The sequence below is a fragment of the Sminthopsis crassicaudata genome, chromosome 3 (genome assembly GCF_048593235.1).
Source record: "Sminthopsis crassicaudata isolate SCR6 chromosome 3, ASM4859323v1, whole genome shotgun sequence".
NCBI classification, from domain to species: domain Eukaryota; kingdom Metazoa; phylum Chordata; class Mammalia; order Dasyuromorphia; family Dasyuridae; genus Sminthopsis; species Sminthopsis crassicaudata.
This window is the reverse complement of record NC_133619.1, coordinates 76,942,011-76,964,643: the sequence shown is the minus strand read 5'-3', so window position 1 is coordinate 76,964,643 and position 22,633 is coordinate 76,942,011. Positions and strand designations below refer to the sequence as shown.

Below are 22,633 nucleotides of genomic sequence, written 5' to 3'. Positions count from 1 at the left end.
TCTTAAGCTTTTTTTGGGGTAGTGGGATTCTGAATGTCCTAGGTCATGCAAACAGTTGAAGTTGCTTTATCTTTGGCACATAATTTCTGTTTTAGAAAACTTTGAGAGGTTGTGGGAACACCATCAGACCCAGAAATTCTTGTAGTTATTATTTTTTTCATTATACCTCTGACTCATCTCTTCAAACAGATTGTACATGAATTGAGCACAAAGAACATTTCATATTTTTCTGTAAACCCCACAGTGTCTAGAATAATGATTTACACATAATAATTGCTGATTGGCCTAGCTTGAAGATCTGGAATTAGAAGTGTTGACTTTTCATCTTGACAATCTTGTTGGTGAATTTGGAAATTGAATCCATAGAACTCAAGTACTGAGGTTAATAAAATCTAAAAGGATTCAAAAGCAAGATTTCACTATTATCTAAGAGGACTGGTTAGCAAAAATAGCCCCATCACTTCAGCGGTTAGGATGAATAAAATGTTTTTTTCCTTAGAAGATCAATGATTCCCATAAGGCAGACAGTCACCTTAATGTGTTGGAAGGAAATCCATAACAGAAAACAATTTTGCAACCTTTGTGAAAGTAGTTAAAAATAGGTTTATCTCTTGGAACTTCAATCCAAATTAACCAACATTTAATAAGTAAAGCACCATCTAAGTACTGGAGATACTAAAATAAGATGTTGTCTTTAAGGAAATTAGATTATGCTGGGGTAAAATGTGACATAAATAGTAAGTACAAGAAGGATCTGGATAGGGATAGTGCACATGAAGTAAAGTTTGAAGCTGGTAGTTTGCTTGCATTCAGGAGTTCTGAGTTGCAGTAGGCTAAACCAATCAGTGTCCACACTAAGTCTGACATCAACATGATGAATCTCTGGCAACAGAAAATTAGGTTGAGGAAATAAAAATTATTACCAGTTATGGACTTAGGCCCATGAGTATCAACTTCAGTTTGAGTCAAGGACAGAAGTAAAGGTAGAGCCTTGCATGGATCTTAGTTTTATATTTTGAGATTCATTAAGGATGGCCACATTTGAAAAAAAAAGATACACAAGAAATAACATCATGAATTTATGAAGCCATCTAACAAAAGGGAAAGAAGTATAAGGAGGATCTTCTTGACAAAATTAGGCTTTACCACTAGTGCCTTTACTTACTCTGTAGGCAGGCTCTACTGACCCTTTCCTTTTGTGATCCCTAGGTTGATCATGCTCTATGATTGGCTTTTACCCTAACTGGCAGAGAGTTGTGTTAGTATGAGAGGTTTATTGTTGTTTACAACTCATATCTGCCTTCTATGCTTGGTTCTTCCATTGCTACTTTTTTAAAATATATTTTTTTCTTTGTGTCTATTGTGTTGTTATGTTTCTTCCCCCCACTTTTAAAATATTTTATTAAAGCTTTTTATTTTCAAAACATATGCATGGATAATTTTTCAACATTGATCCTTGCAAAACTTTCTGTTCCAAATTTTCCCTTCCTTCCCCCTCCCTACCTCCCCTAGATGTCAGGTAGTCCAATACATGTCAAATCTATTAAAATATATGTTAAATCCAACATATATATATATATATATATATATATATATATATATATATATATATATATATATATATATATATATATATATATATATATACGTATTTATAGTTATCTTATTGCACAAGAAAAATCGGATCAAGGAGGAAAAAAAACCTGAGAAAGAAAACAAAATGCAAACAAACATCATGTTGTTATGTTGTCATGATTATCATTATCACCAAACACTTACAAGGCATCCAACAAGAGCAAGGCCTTGGGGATACAAAGGTACATGACACAGACCCTGTTTGGAGTAAATTATGATCCATTCTCTTTATTAAATTCTTGGATTTAACTTAAAAATCTGACCTCTGCCACTATAATTTGTATGGGTCCTTCCAATTCTAAATTCTACCAATCTGTGAACTCTTGAATATTTATCTAGACCCAGATTCCTAATCTCCAAATTTTGGGTGTCTGGTACAACCCTTCCACCACAATGCTTTTTTTTGCCCTACAATGTCCAGTTTTTACAACCCCCACCTGTTCTCATTTTGCCCAGCTACTCATGTGCTTTACTTCCTCTTCTAGTGTTGACACTTAGTTGATATTCAGTGAACTTGCCACTGCAGATCATTTACAGTTTTTGTTAGAACATATTTCAGGGTCAAAAAATTGTCTGTTTTTAAGATTCATCTAAAAATAGCTCCTCTGAAAGGCCTTGAATAGAATAAAAAGACTATATTCTCTTTTTCTGTGTCACAGTTTCTCTGGGATTTAGCTTCCTTCTGACTATTTGCAAGGTTCTGCTTTTTTGATTGTAATGCTTGGGGGCATTTTAGCAATGCATGTATATAATATTAGACCACTAGGCTTAGAGTTTTAAAACAATTTGAGGAAAATTGCCCAGTTGGTAAAGAAGTCTTTTTAAAAATGGTTTTGAAAACCTCATTACAGGGAAAGATTTGTTGCTCTGCAGTTCTCCCCAGGCACTGATTTTATGACTGCCCAGTCAAGATGAAAAACCCAAGTGCCTATAAAATATTTCCACATTTCAGAGTATATATTTAGAAAATCAAGTACAAATAGTTGATTGTGTAAATGAGACACAATGATTTCAGTGATGAAGATCTAGTCTCTTTTAAGGTTGTGAGGAATTTCCTGACTATAATTAGATGGAAATAGATTAAATTACTCAACTGTTCACTCTCTCATCCATGTTTTTCAAAGGGACTTAAGTATCACTTAATTTGCTTATAGTTATTATATTAGTGCATGCAATTTAAGCCTGTATTTTCCAGTTTCTCTCAATTTATTCACATGTATTACATGGAAAGAGGATATTTCAATGTGAGTGATTTACTTCTGTTTCTAACCAGGTTTAAAATATGCTGTTGCATACTTGTAATTATGATGTCCAGTTGCCAAGGGACCACTTAAATGGGTTGGTTTTTATCATCTGCAATACCTGCTTTCAGAATATTTTCTATTATATCTTCATATAATGCAGAAAGAAAAAAATTTTCTCACAGAATTGATTCCTAAAATAGTAAGATAGAAATATATCTCTTGTCAATCATCCAGTGATCTTCCAAATTACTTTCATATTGCAAAATGAATGTTAGATTAAAAGGCCTTTTTTTTTTTTTTGGTTGAATTGTACAGATCTATAAAATTTAATTAATAAAACCTTAGAATGGTTCTGTTTAGGGAGTATAGAAGGAGCTGTTATTTCAGCAATAGGCATTAAATTAACCTAGTTAAGACTGTATTGATGGCTAATTATTTGAGAAAAGAACGTGACTAATAATAATAATCAACTTTATGTTTGCATATTACTTTACAGTTTTCAAAGGAGTTTCATATGAACTGTCTTGTTTGATCTTTTTTATATCCAGAGAGGTAGTAATGGTCATTTCACTCTTATTCTACATATGGGGAAAATAAGTTGCTAAAGATTAAGTGATTTGCTCCAAGTCATATGACAGCTAAGTGGAAAAATTAGGAGCCAAGTTGAACCTTTCCAACTCATTCAGTGCTCTCTAAACCCTTAGTAGAACAAAGTGTTTCACTTGAAAAATAGCACACTGATAGTCATAATCTATGATCCATTTCAAGGAGTTTACATGCTATACCATTTAGTCCTTCCACATTTGAGGGATTACCATGAATTGTAGACAGAATCAAAGGCTCTTAGAATTAAAGAGGATTTTAGTGATCAATAATGCCCACCCTCTTATTTGACAGATGAAGAAACTGAGGTCCCAAAAGTTATGTAAATTGGTCAAAGTAATATAGTTATTTCAAAATTAAGCTCAGATTAGAAACTAGATTTTACTGCTTAGTCCTGTGTTATTGTTTTTCCCCCACAAGAGTCTAACATTTACCTGCTTAAAGAATTTATACAATTTCCTCTCCCAGCCCATCAAAGTCACATCTTTTCTGTTTTTATTTCCAACTGATCAAACCTAAATATTTTCCCAATTTGGTGATCACATTTAGTTGCCTAAAATGACTTCTTCAAAAGCTTTAAAAAGTCAGTAATTCCCTCATTTGACCATGAGCCAAAACTGTGAAGGACTTTTTTTTCCTCTAAAGAGGTGATTTCTCTCCAGTTTAATCTGTCTTTTTGACAGTCTCAAAGTACTCTTCCTGATGTAGCAACAGAAGCAGCAGGTGGTACAGTGTATAGAACACTGAATATTGAATCAGAAAAATATGATTTCAAATCTGACCTTGGATATGTATGAGCTATATGATCTACCTATCCTAGGTAGCTCAGCCAATCTCTATTTGACTGTTTTCTCATCTGTAAACTGGAGATTAATAATATAACCTATCTCCCAAGGTTCTTTTAAAGATCAAATAAGTGCTTTGTAATTCATAAAAAATTATAAAATACAACTTCAGCACTATCACCATCATTGTCATCATCATTGAAAGAGAAAGTTTTACTTCCTCAACTCAGATCAATCTTCAACGTGCATATCTTATTTATAAGCATTCTTTTCACATGGATTCTGCAAGCAACTTTTGTAGGCCCTAAAATATAAAATAGAAATATATCTCTTATCAATCATCCAGTTCTCTTCCACTTACTTTCATATTGCAAAATGAATTTTAGAGTAAAAGGCCTGGAGTCAGAAAAACTTCCTGAGTTTATATACAGCCTCAGACACTAACTGTGTGACTCTGGGCAAGTCACTTACTTTTATTTGCCTCAGTTTCCTCATCTGTAAAATGAGCTGGAGAAGAAAATGGCAAACTATTCCACTATCTTTGTCAAGAAAACCCAAATGGAGTCATGAAGAATTGGACATGACTGTAAAACAGCTGAATTGAAATAGCAGTGCCTATGTCACAGGAGTTTTTTGAGGATCAAATAAGCATAATGTGCTTTGCAAACCTTGATAACTTCAATTATTGTTCTTGTTAGATCAAACATTCTAAGAATATAATTTTTGCCAAAACTTAAAATTTCTTCTTCCATTAATTTTTTTTTTTACTAGAGAGGCTAAAAAGTAATAAATCTAATTGGAATCATTATTATATTTTATTTTGCTGCTTAAAGAGCATGGCATAATGAATAAAACAACTAGCTTCAGAGTTACAGAATTTGAATTCTAGTTCCATCTCCTACACATGCTCTTTAGTTATCTTGATTTAGTCACAATTACTTCTCAGTGCCCCAAGCAACTCTCTAAGACAAGTGAAAGTGCTGATCTGCATTTGTAAAGGAAAGTTCTCATTCCGAGCTCCCAAGACTTTCTTTTTCTCATTCCCTTTTTATTTTGTCCCTCCTCAAAAAGATATTTTGCCATAGCCATTGTTTTCCTTAATCTACCCTTCTCTTTATTACTGTTCTTCCCATTTTTCTTATCCTGTTCCCCTCCTAAATTTTCCATTCTACTTTTCCTTTCCTTCTTCTCTTAGTGAATCTCTTTTGAAATGAAATCCCTTTCATTTTTGGGGGGAGATCATTCCAATAAATCAATTCATACCCAGGTTCTTTATGTAAATTCCTTTTAACTGCCCTTTAAATTAAAATAAAGTTCTTAGGAGTTACATATATTCCTACACAGGAGAGTTAAACAGTTTAACTTTATTGAATCCCTTATGATACTCTTTCATGTTTACCTATTTATGCTTCTCTTGAATCTTCAGTTTGAATCTCACATTTTTTGTTTAGCCCTGGTCTTTTCATCAGGAATTATTGAAAGTCCTCTATTTCATCAAATATCCATTTCCCTATTGAAGGATAACACTAAATTTTGCTGGGCAGCTGATTTTTGGTTATAATTTTAGCTCTTTTGTCCTTGAGAATTTTAAGCCTTTAATGTGGAAGCCACTAAGTCTGATGTGAGTTGTACTGTGGCTCCACAATATTTAAATTGTTTCTTTATGGTTGCTTGAAGTATTTTCACTTTGAACTGGGGGCTCTGGAATTCAGCTATAATATTCCTGGGAGTTTTTATTTTGGGATCTCTTTTGGCAAGTGATAAATAGATTATTTCAATTTCTATTTTACCATCTGAATTTAAAATATTAGGGTAGTTTTCAATGATAATTTCTTAAAATATGTCTAGTTTTTTTGCTTTTTTTTTTATCATAGCTTTCAGGTAGTTCAATAATTCTTTTTTTTTTTTTTTTTTTTTTTCCTGAGGTTAGGGTTAAGTGACTTGCTCAGAGTCATACAGCTAGGAAGTGTTAAGTGTCTGAGATCAGATTTGAACTCCGGTCCTCCTGAATTCAAGGCTGGTGCTCTATCCACTGCGCCACCTACCTGCCCCAATAATTCTTAAATTATATTTTCTTGATCTGTTTTCCTGGTCATTTTTGAATAATATTTCATATTTTCCTTGTTTTTATTCATTTGATTTTGTTTTTGTTTTTTTCTTGAGCTTCCACTTGTTTATAATTTTTAAAAATTATTTTCTTCCGTGAAATTAAGGGCTTTTTTTTTCAGGGAATTTTTGTACCTTCTTTTTCATTTGACTTATTTTGCTTTTTAAGGACTTCTTTTCCTTAGTGATCTTTTGTGTCTCTTTTACCATAATTACAATTCTGTTTTTTAAGGTATTATTTTATTCAGTATTATTTTGTGCTTCTTTTACCAAGATATTAATTCTTTTTTAATAGTTTTCTTGTGTTTCTCTCATTTCTTTTCCCATTTTTTTCTACCATGTTTATCTCTTTCTTTAATTCTTCTTAGAATTCTTTTTGGAGTTGTGTCTAATTAGCTTTTTTCTTTAAGGTTTTTTTGGTAGCTATTTTTGCAATAACTTTTTCTTCTGAATTTAAGTCTTAATTTTAACTGCCACCATAGGAGTCTTTTCTGGTCAAAATTTTTTTTTCTTTTTGTGGTTGGTTGATCTTTTTTTTTTCTGGCTTATTTTTTCTATTTTCAAATAAATTTTTTTCCCCAATTACATGTACAATGAGTTTAATCTTCATTTTGAGAAATTTTGTGTTCCAAATTTTTTTCTTTCTCCCTTCCCATCTCATAAGACAACTAATTTGATATATATCATACATATGAAATTATGTAAAATACATTTTCATATTAGTCATGGTGTGAAAGACAGACCAAAAAAATAAGAAAAATAATTAATTTTTTAAAAAAATATGCTTTCATCTGAATTCAGACTCTATTAGTTCTTTCCCTGGAGGTGGATAATAGTGTTCATAATAAACCCTTCTGAATTGTCTTAGATCTTAAAGTATTGCTGAGAATAGTTATCTTCACAGTTGATCATTGTATAATATTGCTGTTACTGGGTACCATGTTGCTTTGGTTTTTGCATCAATTCATCTAAGTTTTTCCAGTTCTTTTTTCTGAGAGCACCTTACTCATCATTTTTTATAGCACAATAGTATTCCATCACAATCATATACCACAATTTGTTTCATATTCCTTTTACTTTAAAAGTGAATGGTCATTTCATTTTCTTCGGATCCAAATATATATAGGATATCAGTCTTTTCTGAAAATTCTTCTCAAACCCAAGAAACTGCTTTATTTGCACTCAATAATTGACTTATGTAGTATGGTAGTGTAAAGTCCTTTGCTTTACTGGAAGACCATCTACAAAATCTAGCTTCACGAATCATTCTAGTTATATTTAATTGTTTGGGAAAGATGTTTTTTGAGTGAATAAGAAGATTCCTTGTGATTAGAGAAATCCATACCAAAACTATATATTTAAAGTTAAAAAAAGAAGAAACCAGTTGAATAATTTAAAATTATAATTAAGCCTGCTCAGGGCATGACCTGATTTTGAATATCATTTGCCTACATAACCCATTTTTTGAGTATCAATGTTATGAGGAATAATCCATTTAAAAGCTATATTCAAAGAGTTTTGTACAAAATACACAAAATTATGTGAAATAATTTCTTTGAGGAAACAGTATTGTAGTCCCTTGGAAAGAAATAAAGCTCTTTTAATTCTCCTCTTTAATGATACTAGGAGTTACCATTAAAACATGCAACTCTCGGGGCAGCTAGGTGGTGCAGTGGATAGAGCACCAGCCTTGAATTCCAGAGGACCTGAGTTCAGATCTGATCTTAGACACTTAACACTTCCTAGCTGTGTGACCCTGGGCAAGTCACTTAACCCCAGCCTCAGGGAGAAAAAAAAAATGTGACTCTCACTGGCTAAAATTTCCAAATGAGGAACTTCAAAATGCCTTTAGCAGTATGACCCAGAGTAACCTTTAAAGTCAGATTTCTTTGGAGCCCAGGGAGCCTGGGGATGGATTTCAAGGGCATGGTAAATTTGAATGGAAAAAAATGACATTTTTATTTTCACTTAACTCTTAACAGAAATTTAGCATTTTCCCCCAATTATGAATGTTGGCAACAAACCACAGTAGCATTAGGCTTCCAGACTGCCAAAGGCACAAAAAACCCAATTTCTGTATCACATAATAGCTGTTACATAGAGCTCTTTAGATTATCTGTTTTATCTGGAGAAAACTGATCATCCTGGAGTGTATGTATCCATCACTACCTACCCCTGTTTCGTGTGTGTGTGTGTGTGTGTGTGTGTGTGTGTGTGTGTGTAACCACTGATGAACTCCACTAGCACTTTAAAAAATTCTATTAAAAATTGCCACCATGCAAAAGAATGAATCATATTTTCTGTACTTGCTATGTAGCTGAGTTGTGTTCCACTGTGCCATATCAACGTGAAATTACTGCATAATTATGCTCTTAATTGCCTTAGTATATCTCACTTTGCTGAGTTGGAAGTAATTTCCTACATCATATACAGCAGTGCGTGAAGGATAATGATATTCTATCTATAGTCTATTGTACTTTGTGGGCAAAAGCTGCTGGCATTAATGAAAAATGTTGTGGTAAAATAATGTATTTGTTATGCAATCATACTGTCAACTGGAATAGAAATGTTGATAAATCTGTTTTCTGATTGGTTGTCTCTTGGTCCATAATCTCAACCAATCTATCCCATCTTTATATTTTATTTTTTTTTGTCCTTATGCATAGAATATTGAGAATTTATTTGAATCTGTTCTTTAAACCTACATAGAATAATTTTTCCCTTTCAGAGGTCAGATTGCAGCAAAATCTTCTGAAACATAATCCTGAACTTTGAAATACGTGCAGCATTAAAGGCTTCCTCTCCCCAAGTACCTATCAGAAAGCAAAAATAGTAAGGATCATCATGCTCTTTATTTACAGGAGAGCTCCTCAGATCTTCACTCAGTGGCAGTTTATTCTTACTTAATACACAGTTCTTACAGGAAGGGCATTCCTCAGGACAACAATGAAAAGTACAGCAATCAACATGAAAGAGAAGAAACTGGAGAACTGAAAGAACTGTGCTGGGAGATCCGATGATGAATATAATAGATAAATAATAATATAATATAATATTGTACATATATGTATATACATATATACATATATATGTATATGTGTATATAATAATCAGAGGTTAGTTATCAGGGTTAGTGTCAGGGATTAGTTAAATTATATTTTTAAAAGGATGTCACTCAAGTCTTATTAAAAATTAAACATAAGCTAATTCTTTATATTTTTTTTGAGATACAGTTTCCAAAATGTGGATATATTTGAGAAAAAAAATGTTCCCTCCAAAATGGATAAAAGAAATAAAGCCATCGTGCTTTAAAGGAATAAATTCCATTTTTAGAAACTGTACATATACTGGGCCTTTTTTTCCCTAAAAATGTCTGTTCTTCAGTTCTTCACATTCATGTTTGGTGACTAGAAATGCCCTGGGAAAGAGAAAGAGAACTGATTTTTGAAAGTTGCTGTTGGAACATGAGTTCAAGGGTGAAAACTCTCTGAATCATACAGTTTTGCAAAATAAACAGGCTGTATCTTTATAGATGGTAGAAGATAACTATATCTTACCAGTTCCTATTTTTTTTTCCTTTTTATATTGGAACCATTAGAAATAGTGTATCATAACTTGACCAGACCAGCATAGGTTAAAATCTGTTGTAGAATCAATGACATTTGACACAAGTATAGATTTTATTATGTACAAAACATCATGGTAGACACTAGTGATACTAAGAGATACAACCTGGTTTCTGCCTTTTTGAGGTTTATAGTCAACTTGACAGGGGGGAAGAAGAAGGAGAAGGAAGAGGAGGAGGAGGAAAGGAATAACGATAATTGGCAAATTAGAGATTTTGAACCTGAAATATGGTGGATGCCTCTATGGAAATAGAGAAGCTTGATATTTAGACAGATTTGAGAAGGGCAAAATATTGAATTCTGTTGAATTTAAAATTCTTATGGGTATCACAGATGGAGGTTTCCAACAAGAAGTTAGTGATGCAATGCTGGACCACAAGAAGGAAATTAGTGCTGAATATATAGACTTGGAAGGTATCTGCATAGAAATGATGAGCTCACTACAGCAGTATGAGATCACCAAGAAATGGGGGGAAGAACAAAGATGTCATAAACTTATAAATAAAATGTAGATATACTCAATTTACAAGCATGTTTCATTGTGTCAAAGCTTGTGTTTTGTTATTTTATTTAAAATATACATTGTAAAGGAATTTCAGATAATAGAATTTGCTTCATTTGTATATTCCACTGATATATGGTTATATAATCTAATTTTTATGTGGCAGAGGCATAGATGCTATGTGTAAGAAGTCCAAAAGATGTATAACATATCTAGCATAATACATTTCCAGGGCTCCCATCTTTGTGGAAGAAGATCTCTACATGGAATTTATTTTATGCAGTTGTGGTTGTTGGCAGCATCAACCATGCCTTAAACCCAATTGGAGACCCAAGTAAAGACAGTCACAGAAGTCTTGGAGATAGTCTAAAAGAAGTTTAACAACAGTGTCAAAAACTTAGAAAAGATAATCAGATTTAGGAGATAACCGTGCATTGGTAATCATGGCAAAAGAGTTTCAGTCAAGCGGTAGGCTCAGAATTTATTTGCAGCTTGAAGTTCTATGGACAAAAATAGTGGTCACTATGTGGTGGCAAGTAGCATCTCATTTGGTTGAAGCAGCGTGACAGACACAGTGGATAGAATGTTGGACTTGAATTCAGGAAGATCTGAGTTTAAATCTTGTTTCAGATACTAATTAAATGACTCTGGACAAGACATCAAACTCTTTCCTCTTCAGTTTCCTCATCTGTAAAATGGAGATAACCTTACTGGCTTGTTGTGATACTAAAATGAAATAATATATGGAAAGGCTCTTATAGGCATTAAATACTAAATATTATTATTAATCACTGGTCTTTTTGAATAGTAGGCATATAATCCATCCTTGGTATCGTATTTAAAACTTTTCTGATTTAGTAAAATATGTTAATTTTTTTGCTCCATTGCATTGCTAATGGAACTCCCTGGATCACTTTCTTACCACTTGAAGGATGGTACTTATTAATTTAAAAAATGAGGGTGGGTTGGTAAATGAGGGGATAAATTTTATTTTTCTGAAGATTCTGCTGCATTAAAAACCATTCTTGTTGTTTAATGCATATGTGATAAAGAAGTGAATGTCTCTATCTCAGAGGAATCTGGAAAATGACCTGGTAGACTTGCAGAATGATAATAGCTACAGTTTCGCATGCTTATATTCTAGTGAATGAGCCACTTTATCTTTCCTAGCTGAAGATAATAGAAGAGGGGGAGCAATAAATCTTTTTCTTGGATTTTTATTAATGTCTTTTTGGCTTGAAAAATTGACTTTTGAGTTGGCTTGAAAATCTTTCTACATTTCTTCATTGTTCACATTTAAGGAAAGATACTCTACAAGCTGAAAATAACTTTTTATATAAAATCATTTTAGAAGCAATGCATAACATTCTCCAAAGACTTTAAATCTGTTACAATTGGAACAAAAAAAATTCTCTCTTGGAATGTTCACAATCCCAAAGGATGAATCTACCCCATGTACTGGGGAAGAACTGAAAAGTTATTAACAAACATGAATACAGAATCCAAAATGATAAATGACCATTTAAGAGCAAAGGAATTTACTTCCTGCCTCAGACATTCAGTAGCTTGGTGATCTTGGCCTTTAGTCTCCTAGTATGTGTTTTCTTATTTGTAAATAAAAGAATTGAATTAGTTGGTTTTTAAAGTTTCTCTGATTCTAAGTCTTATGATTTATGTAAATCACACTCCAGTACCTTACCAAGGTTTATTATTTCTTGAAATGTATATCAGGCAACATCTCACAAAGTCCCTGCTGGGCTGAAAAGGTATGGAACTATTTGTCATTTGAAGGCTTATCAAAATATTAACCAGATGGTGATTTTTTTTGGAGGGAAGGGGGAAGCTCAATAACCAATTAAAAAAAAGTCCTGTGGGATGAAATTGGAAAATTTCTGTCTTTTCCTTAAAAATGATGCTGATCGTAAATGTAGCTTTTAAATGCTGGAGGTTTTTGTTTGTTTTGCTTTTGGTTAGGCACTTAGGTATCATCTTGGAATATTCTCTGTCCTAATTATAGAACTTCTGTCCTAATTATAGAACTTAACACATTGACAAGTCTAAGATAACCACATGGATTAATTTAGTTCACGAAAAAAGTAGTACTTATTCTCTGGCCCTGTCTCCCATTTATTTGATTTCAGTAAATTTTTATTAAGCTCTCATTGTGCTCAAGGCATTGTTTTAGGCAGTTTACAGGATATATAGACAAAATGCAACACAGGCCTTACTGTCAAGGAGTTACTTTTCTAGTAGGGGGTATTGAGATTAAATGCATACAAAAATAATGTAAAGTGGAATATGAAAGTTCATGAGAACAAGAGTGTTATTGAATCTGATAAAAAAGGAAACCACTTTTCTGGCTGGACTGGGGTAAAGGGAAAGGTCAGGTAAGATTATAAATGAAAATGGAAGGTGATATTTATTCATCCAAAATATCAGAAATGAAAGGAGTTTTGAGATCTTTTAGGCCCATTTCCAGTCTAATACATGAATCCCTTCTCTGATATCAATGAAAAGTGATTAGTCTCTGCTTGAACACCTCTAGTGCTGAGTAATTCACTGTTTCATAAAACAGCCTATTATATTTTTGGACAGCTCTAATTGTTAGAAAGATCTTCCTTATCTGAAATCTACCTGTCTGCTCCACTTCCCTAGATTGGTCCTAGATCATCTTTCTGATGTCTAATAGTCTCTATTTCAAAACCAGTTGAGATTAAGACTGTAGTGACTTTCTAACTATTATACAATGAATAAAATAACTTGATATCCTGGGTAATTAAGAAAAATTATGTTTTGTGGTAATTCATTTCAAATTAAAAAGTTTAATGAGCACTTGCTATGTTCCAGTGAGAGTCAGCTTGGCATATTGGATATCTGTCTATCTATCTATCCTTCCATCCATTATCCATCTATCTCTCCATCTATCTATTTATCCTTCCATCCATCATCCATCTATCTTTGCCAGCCTTAAAGTTAGGAAGGTCTAGGGTCAAACTGTACCATAGGATGCATACTTTGCTGAATGATTCTGGGTTCTAAGTGATTTTTAAAGAGGATCCCACAGTGATGAAATCAGAGACCCAGAATAAAGAAAGGACACTGGTGGTTGTGTTTTGGGGTGACACAGAATTCCTGGCGTGTAATAGTGTCCTCCTGACCTATGATTTGCCCAGTCTCACATCTCTGCCATATATTATGAGACCAAGTAAGGGAGGAATTCAGATTCTTCCCTTTGTCTAGATTACTTTTCTAAGGCAGTAGCTAATTGTCACAAAATATAACAATTTTTCAAAAATAATAGGAAAAGGAAATGATTTGCTTTTTGAGTCTTTGGCCCTGCCTAAATGTATTTTTCTCTTTCTGTTTTCAGGTAGCATTTTAATTATAATTGATAGGTCTGACCCATGTCCTCTATCTCTCTTATGGAAGAACTTAAGAGGCATTCTAATATATATATATATATATAAAACAGTTATATTGGGTCACACAGCTAGTAAGCGTCAAGTGTCTGAGACCAAATTTGAATTCAGGTCCTCTATCCACTGTGCACTTATCTGCTCTTCTAGTAAATAATTAATAATAGTTTCTTGGGAAAAAATTGTATAGAATGATTTGTGAATTTAATTTGCATAATTAATACTTTCTTCAGCCTAGATAAACAATAAAACAATAAGTCCAATCTTAATTTGTAGCTTTCTGATTTCTGAGGTGTAAATATTGTTATTTAGTAGTTTCAGTCATGTCCATCTTGTTGTGACTGCACTTGGAATTTCCTTGGCAATGATATTGTAGTGGTTTGTCATTTCCTTGTTCAGTTCATTTTGCAGATGAGGAAACTGAGACAAACATGTTAAGTGACTCGATCAGTGTCACACATCTAACGTCTGAGACCAGATTTAAAGTTTTGAATTTATAGATTTCAGTGATCAGCACCATCTCAATATTCCTCATTTCCATGAATTGAGTTTTGTTCCATTATCATTGGTGCATTAATGGCTCGTTTTCTTTCCTTTGCAGTGGCTTGCTATCCTCTAATTATGTAGAGATTCATTATGAAGATGGAAAACCACAGTACTCTAAGGTATGGTTAAAATAAATCAAGGTGGGTTATTTTTGGATGAAAAGTCTGCTTTGGCAAAAACTCAATAAATGGTTCATTGTTTTAGGGTCTCTACCAGGGAAAGGGGTTCTCCTTTTATCCATGTAAAAGACCTGCTGCCTGCTCTAATTAATTATGAGAATTATAAACTATTATAAATGATAAACTATGAAAATTATAAACAGCTCCATAAATACTGTGACTGAAACTACTAGGGATGTGAGTTCTTTATTCTTTTTCTTAACTGAGCTAATCGTAAAAGGTAATACGAATGTGCCTTATTCTAAAATATATTATATTAGTGAGTTTCAGATAAATAGATGATTTGAGAAACTAAAAAGGTAAACCACAAAGATTCAATTCTGAAACACTGAGCAGTGTGATAGATTTGAAATTACAGAGCTATAAGATATCTCATGACCCTTTTAATCCTCTTGCCTTATTTTAAAATGAGGACATCAGGGAAGGATAGGATAATTGATTTGCCTCTGGTAGCTGGAATGGCAGTTTGCAATAGGTGTTCAATGAGGCTGACAGTAGTTTAGGTGAGAGGTGACAAGAGGCAATACCATACATTTTACATGTGTTACAATATAGTCTAAGTAAAATACATGTGTGTGAATATCATTTTCTTGTTGCACAATAAACATTAGAATCCGAAGGTACATGCAACCTGGGCAGACAGATATTAGTGCTAACAATTTACATTCCCCTCCCAGTGTTTCTTCTCTGGGTGTATCTACCTCTGTCCATCATTGATCAACTGGAAGTGAGTTGGATCTTCTTTATGTTGAAGATTTCCACTTCCATCAGAATACATCCTCATACAGTATCGTTGTTGAAGTATACAGTGATCTTCTGGTTCTGCTCATTTCACTCAGCATCAGTTGATTTAAGTCTCTCCAGGCCTCTCTGTATTCCTCCTGCTGGTCATTTCTTACTGAGCAATAATATTCCATAACTTTCATATACCACAATTTACCCAACCATTCTCCAACTGATGGACATCCATTCATCTTCCAGTTTCTAGCTACAACAAAAAGAGCTGCCACAAACATTTTGGCACATATATGTCTCTTTCCGCTCTTTAGTATTTCTTTGGGATATAATCCCAGTAGTAGCGCTACTGGGTCAAAGGGTATGCACAGTTTGATAACTTTTTGGGCATAATTCCAGATTGCTCTCCAGAATGGCTGGATTCTTTCACAACTCCACCAGCAATGCATTAGTGTCCCAATTTCCCCACATCCCCTCCAACATTTGTCATTATTTGTTCCTGTCATCTTAGCCAATCTGACAGGTGTGTAGTGGTATCTCAGAGTGGTCTTAATTTGCATTTCTCTGATCAGTAGTGATTTGGAACACTCTTTCATGTGAGTGGATATAGTTTCAATTTCTTCCTCTGAGAATTGTCTGTTCATATCCTTTGACCATTTATCACATGAGGCTATTTCTATAGAAGTAGAATGAATGGAACTTGATGTAAGGGAAATGGGAGAGTCAGCATTGCACAGGTGCCCCGGGTGGTCATTATTGTCAAAAGCCATAGGAAGAACTCAAAGAGGATTAAAAAAAAGAAAATAAGAACAAATAACAAATAAGAAAAGTCCAATGGATTTAGTAATTAAGTTTCTGTGAAATAGTAGGACCAGAAGTCAAATTGGAATGAAGTGAGAAGAATGGTGAAGAAGTGGAGACATGGTTTTAGGTGACTAGCTAGTAATTTTTCAGTGAATGGGAAAGAAAAGAAAGGACAGAGGGGAGAAATAGAGGAAGAGAGAGGCAGAAATTGGACATGGTAGAGTTTAAGAAAGAATTTTTAAGAAAAGGAGAATAGAATATGCTTTTAGACAATAAGGAAGGAGTATATAATTGGAAAGAGATGAGAGAGAGAAGTAATGATCAATGGGGATGATCCTGGAGAAGATGTTAGGAAGGAAGGAAAAAAACACAGGAATTTATCAAGTTCCAACTAAGTACTAATACGGTGCTTAATACTTTATATATGTCTCATTTGAGCCTCACAACTCTAGGAGATAGGTGCTGTTATTATCCCGATTTTACAGGAAATAGGTAGACAGGTGGTTACTTAAGTGATTTGCCCAGGCCACATAGCTAGGAAGTATCTGAGATCAGATTTCAACCGAGGTCTCTCTGACTTCCAACTTAGCACTCTCTTCACTGTATCATCCTGGGAACTGAATCAGGAATACAAAGCAGAATGAGGGCTTTCCCTTCCTCTAAAGATGGAACAGAAGAGACGATGGGTGAAGATGTAGAGGAGATTAGCGATGTGAAGCAGGATGGATGAGGAAATTTTGGAAAATTTTGGAATCTCTCAGTCATGTAGGAGATAAGATTATCTGCTTAGAAAAAGGTGATTGGGAATGTCTTTGGGAACTTGAGGAGAATCAAGGAGATTTGGGATAGCTTTTTTGATGAGTGAGAGTCAATTAGGGAGGATGAAAAGGATTATCATTTATTAGTGAGAATCCAGTTAAGATTTAGAGGATTTGAATTTGTAAATTTCAAGACTTCCTCCAGCCTGATTATTACCTAGGAGTAGTAATGGAGGATGCAATATTTATTTGAAGGGCTATCATGTAGTCTTGGTTTCTTTGAGTCTGCAGGCTATAATTTGAGCAGCTGGTGTAAATTGGGGATGAAAGGACAGAGGGCACGACTTTTGGCTTGATGTATGGAAAATCTTCCTAAGAATCTATCTGTAACAGAAGGAGACTGCCTGAATTGTTGGAGAATGTCCCTTCACTAAGGATCTTCAACTGAAGGGCATTTGCTGGTGAGGTTTTAGGAAAAATAAATTTTTGAGGAGGGGAAGAAATCAGAAATGCATTATATTAGATGATCTTGGAAATTCTATCCAACTTTGAGATTCAGTGATTCTATGTTGGGGATGTGTGGGGCAAAGAACACCGGCTTAAATAAATCAAGGAGATTTCTCAAGGTAAAAACAGAAAGGAATTTTATTACGCTCTCATGAGAAAGAGCATCTTCCTCCCAACAAGCAGTTAGACAAGGAGAGGCAAGGCTTAGTTAACAGACAAGAATAAAGTAAGAGTTTGGGGTAACACCCCCAATAGACTGGATCTTTGCCCTGATAAATTAGGACAAATGACTCACATTCTAAGTCATAAATGAGGAAAACTTTCAACCCAACCACATCTTTAGGATTACTAACTTACCTTATTTGGGAGTTTCAATGTCAAGGTGCCCCCAACTTAGTCTCACAAAAAAAAAAAAAGTCCCACTCCTTGTAAACCACGTGATTTCTGGAGAAAGAAACCTGGTCCTGGGGCACAGCCGACCCTCACTTACTCTTTAGAACGCTGTCCCCATCTTGTGAGACAGATTTCACAGTTCACTTCATCCAGGAGTGACTGAGGGGTAAGGACAAAAGGCTGTAGGAAGCTGGACTAGATGACATTAACTTTGAGAGGAAAAGACTGAGGACCAAATAGGGATGATGGAATTTGAGTACCAGGAGAGTTAGAGGGACAGAAGGTCACACTAAAATTGAGTCAACATTAAAGTCTAGGAGGAGTGATCAGGAGAGAGAAAATGATTAAAAGTTGGAGAAGCTTCATTTACATATAAATCACAATCTGATTCTCAGAAATGGGTTACCAAAGAAGTGAGAGAATAAACTGTCATTTATCAGTATTTCCTGCAGGGCTAAACTGTGTCCATGGAAAACCACTTACTGAGGGGAAAATAGAGGTTAAGGAAAGGAGAAAGACAAGAGATTAGGAAGAAGTAAGAAATGATAACCACTAACCTAGTTCCCCTAATACTTTCCTCATTCATGTGACACAGGTCAGACATTCAGCTGCAGAAAGGCACAAAGTTAGACCACATCCTCCCCTTAAGGGCTTTTCTAGCTGAGGCATTAAGATCTCTCTTCTAGCTTTTGTCCTGTAATATCTCGGTAATTTGGTGGAATTTAGAGAAAACTAGTCTGAATCCATGAAAAGACTGCATTGCAGTGTTATTGTTGTTGTTTTGTAAAGATCTATGGTTCTCTTCTCATCAGGTAACTTAAATTAATTGGTAATGGCTTCCAAGTAGAAATCTTGTTTAAGCCTAATTAATTAGGTAAGAATTTGCAATGAATAAAATCAATTTTTGTCCCAGTCATGTATAGAGGTTCTTAAAATAGTGTGTTCAGTGCAATTAAATGTACCAGGTGCTAGGGATATGCAAACAGAAACAAACTGTCCCTGTCTTTAAGTTGTTTACATTCAACTCAGGGAACATCATTCAAACAGAAAAAGAAAATCAAATATATACAAAGCAAAAACAAAATCCTTTTCATGATTTGGGAGGAAATCTATTGGAAATCCAATTAAGTCATATATATATATATATATATATATATATACATATATATATATATATATATATATATATATATATATATATATATATATATATATATATATATATATATACAAGCATATATTAGTAATTAGCACACAAATAAATAAAATAATTTTTAGGGATGCCAGAAGAGCACTAAGAACCTAGAAGATTAGGAAAAGCTTTGTGCAGTTAGTATTTGAGTAGAATTCTGGAGGGAGCTAGGGATTCTGAGAGGCTGAGGTGATATTGAGGTGTATTTCAAGCATGAGAGATAGCATGGGCAAAGGTATAGAGATTAGAGAGAGGATATCTTTTATGCATTGTCCTAAATGGATTAACCAAGCACTGGAAGTATTAATTAATCCCTAATTTGATTAAGCACTTTGAAAGTGATTTGAAGTAAATTTTAGCTAAATCAGGTTGAATGATGAAAAATGTGGAAACAAATTGAATCCTCATTAGTAAGATTTTCTTATATTCTGCAATTGTCTTTCCAATATACTGATTGAGGAAAAACATCTGAGAATAATAACAAGTGAATAATGTCTTATATGTCTTAGAGTCAGGAAGACTAGGTTCAAGTGTTGCCTTTGATGTATCCTAATTGTGTAACCTTGGACAGAGCTATAAATTGCATAATCTGGATCAACAGAGGAATTTTCTACATTGTGAATTCCCTAAACTCACTGACTTGAGATTTCATCAATTTTTGTGTTCTAAATAATGCCTTTCACTGAATACCTGAATGTCCAAGTGAAGATCCTTTACTTTTCAATTAGGAACAGATTTCTGAAATTTGCCATGGGTGGTTGGCATTTAAACTTAATGTATAAGTGACAGATAATCATGCATTACATTGTAGTTTTTATTTTTCCTCATTGGGAGGTAAAAAAAAAGTTGTCTTGGAAGTTTTGGGTTTTGTTTAGCTTCCTTAAAAGTTAACACTATGGAACGTGAGCAGAAATGCTAAACTAGGCAAGATAGCAGTCCGTGGCAATTCTCCAAACCAGAGTCTCTCTCCCTCTACTGTGCCAGCAGCAGTGAGCACTGCGGTTGCTGAATCATGAGTCTTGAGTAGAAAGGATTGCACAGAAACTCTATAGACTCAGCAAATGGTCTGGCCACCTTGGTATGCTGCAGTAACTGGATCCAAATTTCGTGGAGGAGAATTTCTGAGTTGATTGATTTGAGAACACAGGAGCTAGATGGACTCAAGCAGTCATCTGAGTCCACAAAAGGGAAAATTTATCATCAGGAAAACTTTGGAAGGTGGCTACTCATTGAAACAAAGGATTTTCTGACTGGCAACAAGCCATCTTTAGTAGCCTGTTCATTACAAGCTGAGTTTTTCATTCAATGCTTTATTCCTGTTTCTGACATTTGAGCTAAACACTCATAAAGATTGTCATCTTTACCTCTTATGTGGTTGGGATCTTTGTATGAGTGGTCTCTCTATCTCTGTCTTTCCTTTCTCTCTCTCCTCTTCCTCCTTCTTATTGTTGTTGTTGTTCTTTTTCTTCTTCTTGTTCTTTTTGTTGTTCTTCCTTCTCCTTTTTTCCTTTTTCCTCTTCTTCTTGTTCTCTTTCCCTCTGTTTCTTTCTCTCTGTCCTTGTCTCTCTAACTCTGTCTCTCTCTCCCTCCCTCCTCTCATAACAACGATTAAAAGAAATAAATAAATATTGCCTGAAATGCTGTTGTAACAAATTGCTGAAGTGGCACTCTACCAGATGTGTGCTACCATGAAATTATGAAGAAGTTAAGCAATCCTTTATACTTTGGATGCATATTTCCTTCAAAATTATGAAATATTTGAAATATGTAGTCAGATTTTTCTTTTAGATGGGACTTCCCTCTGTCTTCTAGCTAGAGGTTGGCATGGGAAATTTTTTTAGAAATTCTGCTTTTTTAGAAAGCAGAAGTTTGCTATTCTTCAGGCAATCTGGTAGCCCTTTGCTTCTGGGGCCTTGTCATACTGGTTCCAGACACTGAGGATAACTTCTGAATTCAAGTGATCCACCAATCTCAACACTCCTCTTCTTCCCTCTGCAGAAGGAATAATGAGTGCTTAGTTCATTTCCTGATTATTCACACAAAATAGATTCAAAGATATTGACAATCCAAAATTATTTAATATTTGTCTTTGAAATTTGTTTTTATAATATAGTTTATGTTGTGGATGTGTTTTTGATATTTGTGGGAATCTCTTCAAGCAAAATTATTGTATTTTAAAGAGAATTAGTCTAGTTTTTATTAGCATGTTTACAGCCAATGATTACCTGTCCTCTGATCCCCTGTCAGGATGGGTCCAACTCACTCTCAGATGTTTGTCTAGTTTTAAAATTCAGTTCATGTTAATAAACATTAAGTGCCAACTATGTACCAAGCACCATCTATACTTTTTAAAAAATTTTCTTCATTTTTAGCTCCTTTTGTATTTGGCCAATTGAAATTTTAAATAAGCTATTTTTTCTCCTTCTTTCCTTCCTTCCTTCCTTCCTTCCTTCCTTCCTTCCTTCCTTCCTTCCTTCCTTCCTTCCTTCCTTCCTTCCTTCCTTCCTTCCTTCCTTCCTTCCTTCCTTCCTTCCTTCCTTCCTTCCTTCCTTCCTTCCTTCCTTCCTTCCTTCCTTCCTTCCTTCCTTCCTTCCTTCCTTCCTTCCTTCCTTCCTTCCTTCCTTCCTTCTTTCCTTCCTTTCTTTCTTTCTTAATTTTTATAATTATAACATTTTCTTTGACAGTACATATACATAGGTAATTTTTTTTTTACAACATTATCCCTTGTACTCCCTTCTCTTCCGAGTTTTCCCCCTCCTTCCCTCCACCTCCTCCCCTCGATGACAGGCATTCCCATACATATTAAATATCTTATAGTATATCCTAGGTACATTATATATGTGCAGAACCGAATTTTGTTGTTGTTGTTGTTGCAAAGGAAGGATTGTATTCGGAAGCACCATCTATACTTTGGAAAATTTCAATGAAGAGTTGGTTTTAAAATAATTTTAAAGGGTTTCTATCAATAATGTAGATACAGTTGAGTAGATTGCAAAACAAGTAATCAAATAGCAGGTCATTAAATGTGTATGGAAGAACCTTCCCTGAGGAGACACAGTGTGGATGCATAACATTATATGAGGGTCAAGAATTTCTTATGTAGTTAGGCAGTTATTTTATAAATCTCTATATTTTTGTATATTGATACTTTCTTTTTTGGGATCATACTTATGATATCATCAATATAGGGAACTCTAAGGGAACAAGCTCTTGCCATCAATACAAATGATTAACTGTGCTATAATTTCTAGTCATAGAGATTGCCTAGAGTGCTGAGAAGGTGCTTACCTATGATCACAAAGCCACTATCTGTCCCGAGATAGAACCTGAAACCAAGCCTCCTGACAATGAGGACACCTTTCTGTCCCCCTGTGCCTTCTAATTTCTATATTATGCATTTTTAATCAACTTTATTTTTCCAATGAGCATGGATTTTATTGAGGAGTTCCTGCAATTTTGCCAGATTTGATATAGTTGATCCAATGTCAACCACAAACAGACTGGTAAAAGAATGTCTTCCATTTAGGTTTTATGTAGGACATTATTTATGAAAGTGTAAAGGTCTTAGGTAAGTCTACATCTCTTTGTTTTACTAGCAGACA

The 22,633-nt window shown here is 34.2% G+C and overlaps 1 protein-coding gene across 4 annotated transcripts in view; it reads left to right on the top strand.

Annotated features, from left to right (window-relative positions):
* Nucleotides 1–22,633, top strand: part of ADAM23 (ADAM metallopeptidase domain 23) — a 210,971-nt gene that overhangs the window by 76,037 nt on the left and 112,301 nt on the right. For all 4 annotated transcript variants that reach the window (XM_074298919.1, XM_074298918.1, XM_074298917.1 and 1 more), the window contains exon 4: nt 14,519–14,582. In XM_074298919.1, coding sequence (XP_074155020.1) covers nt 14,519–14,582 — 64 coding nt within the window. The remainder of the gene's footprint in view (nt 1–14,518; nt 14,583–22,633) is intronic.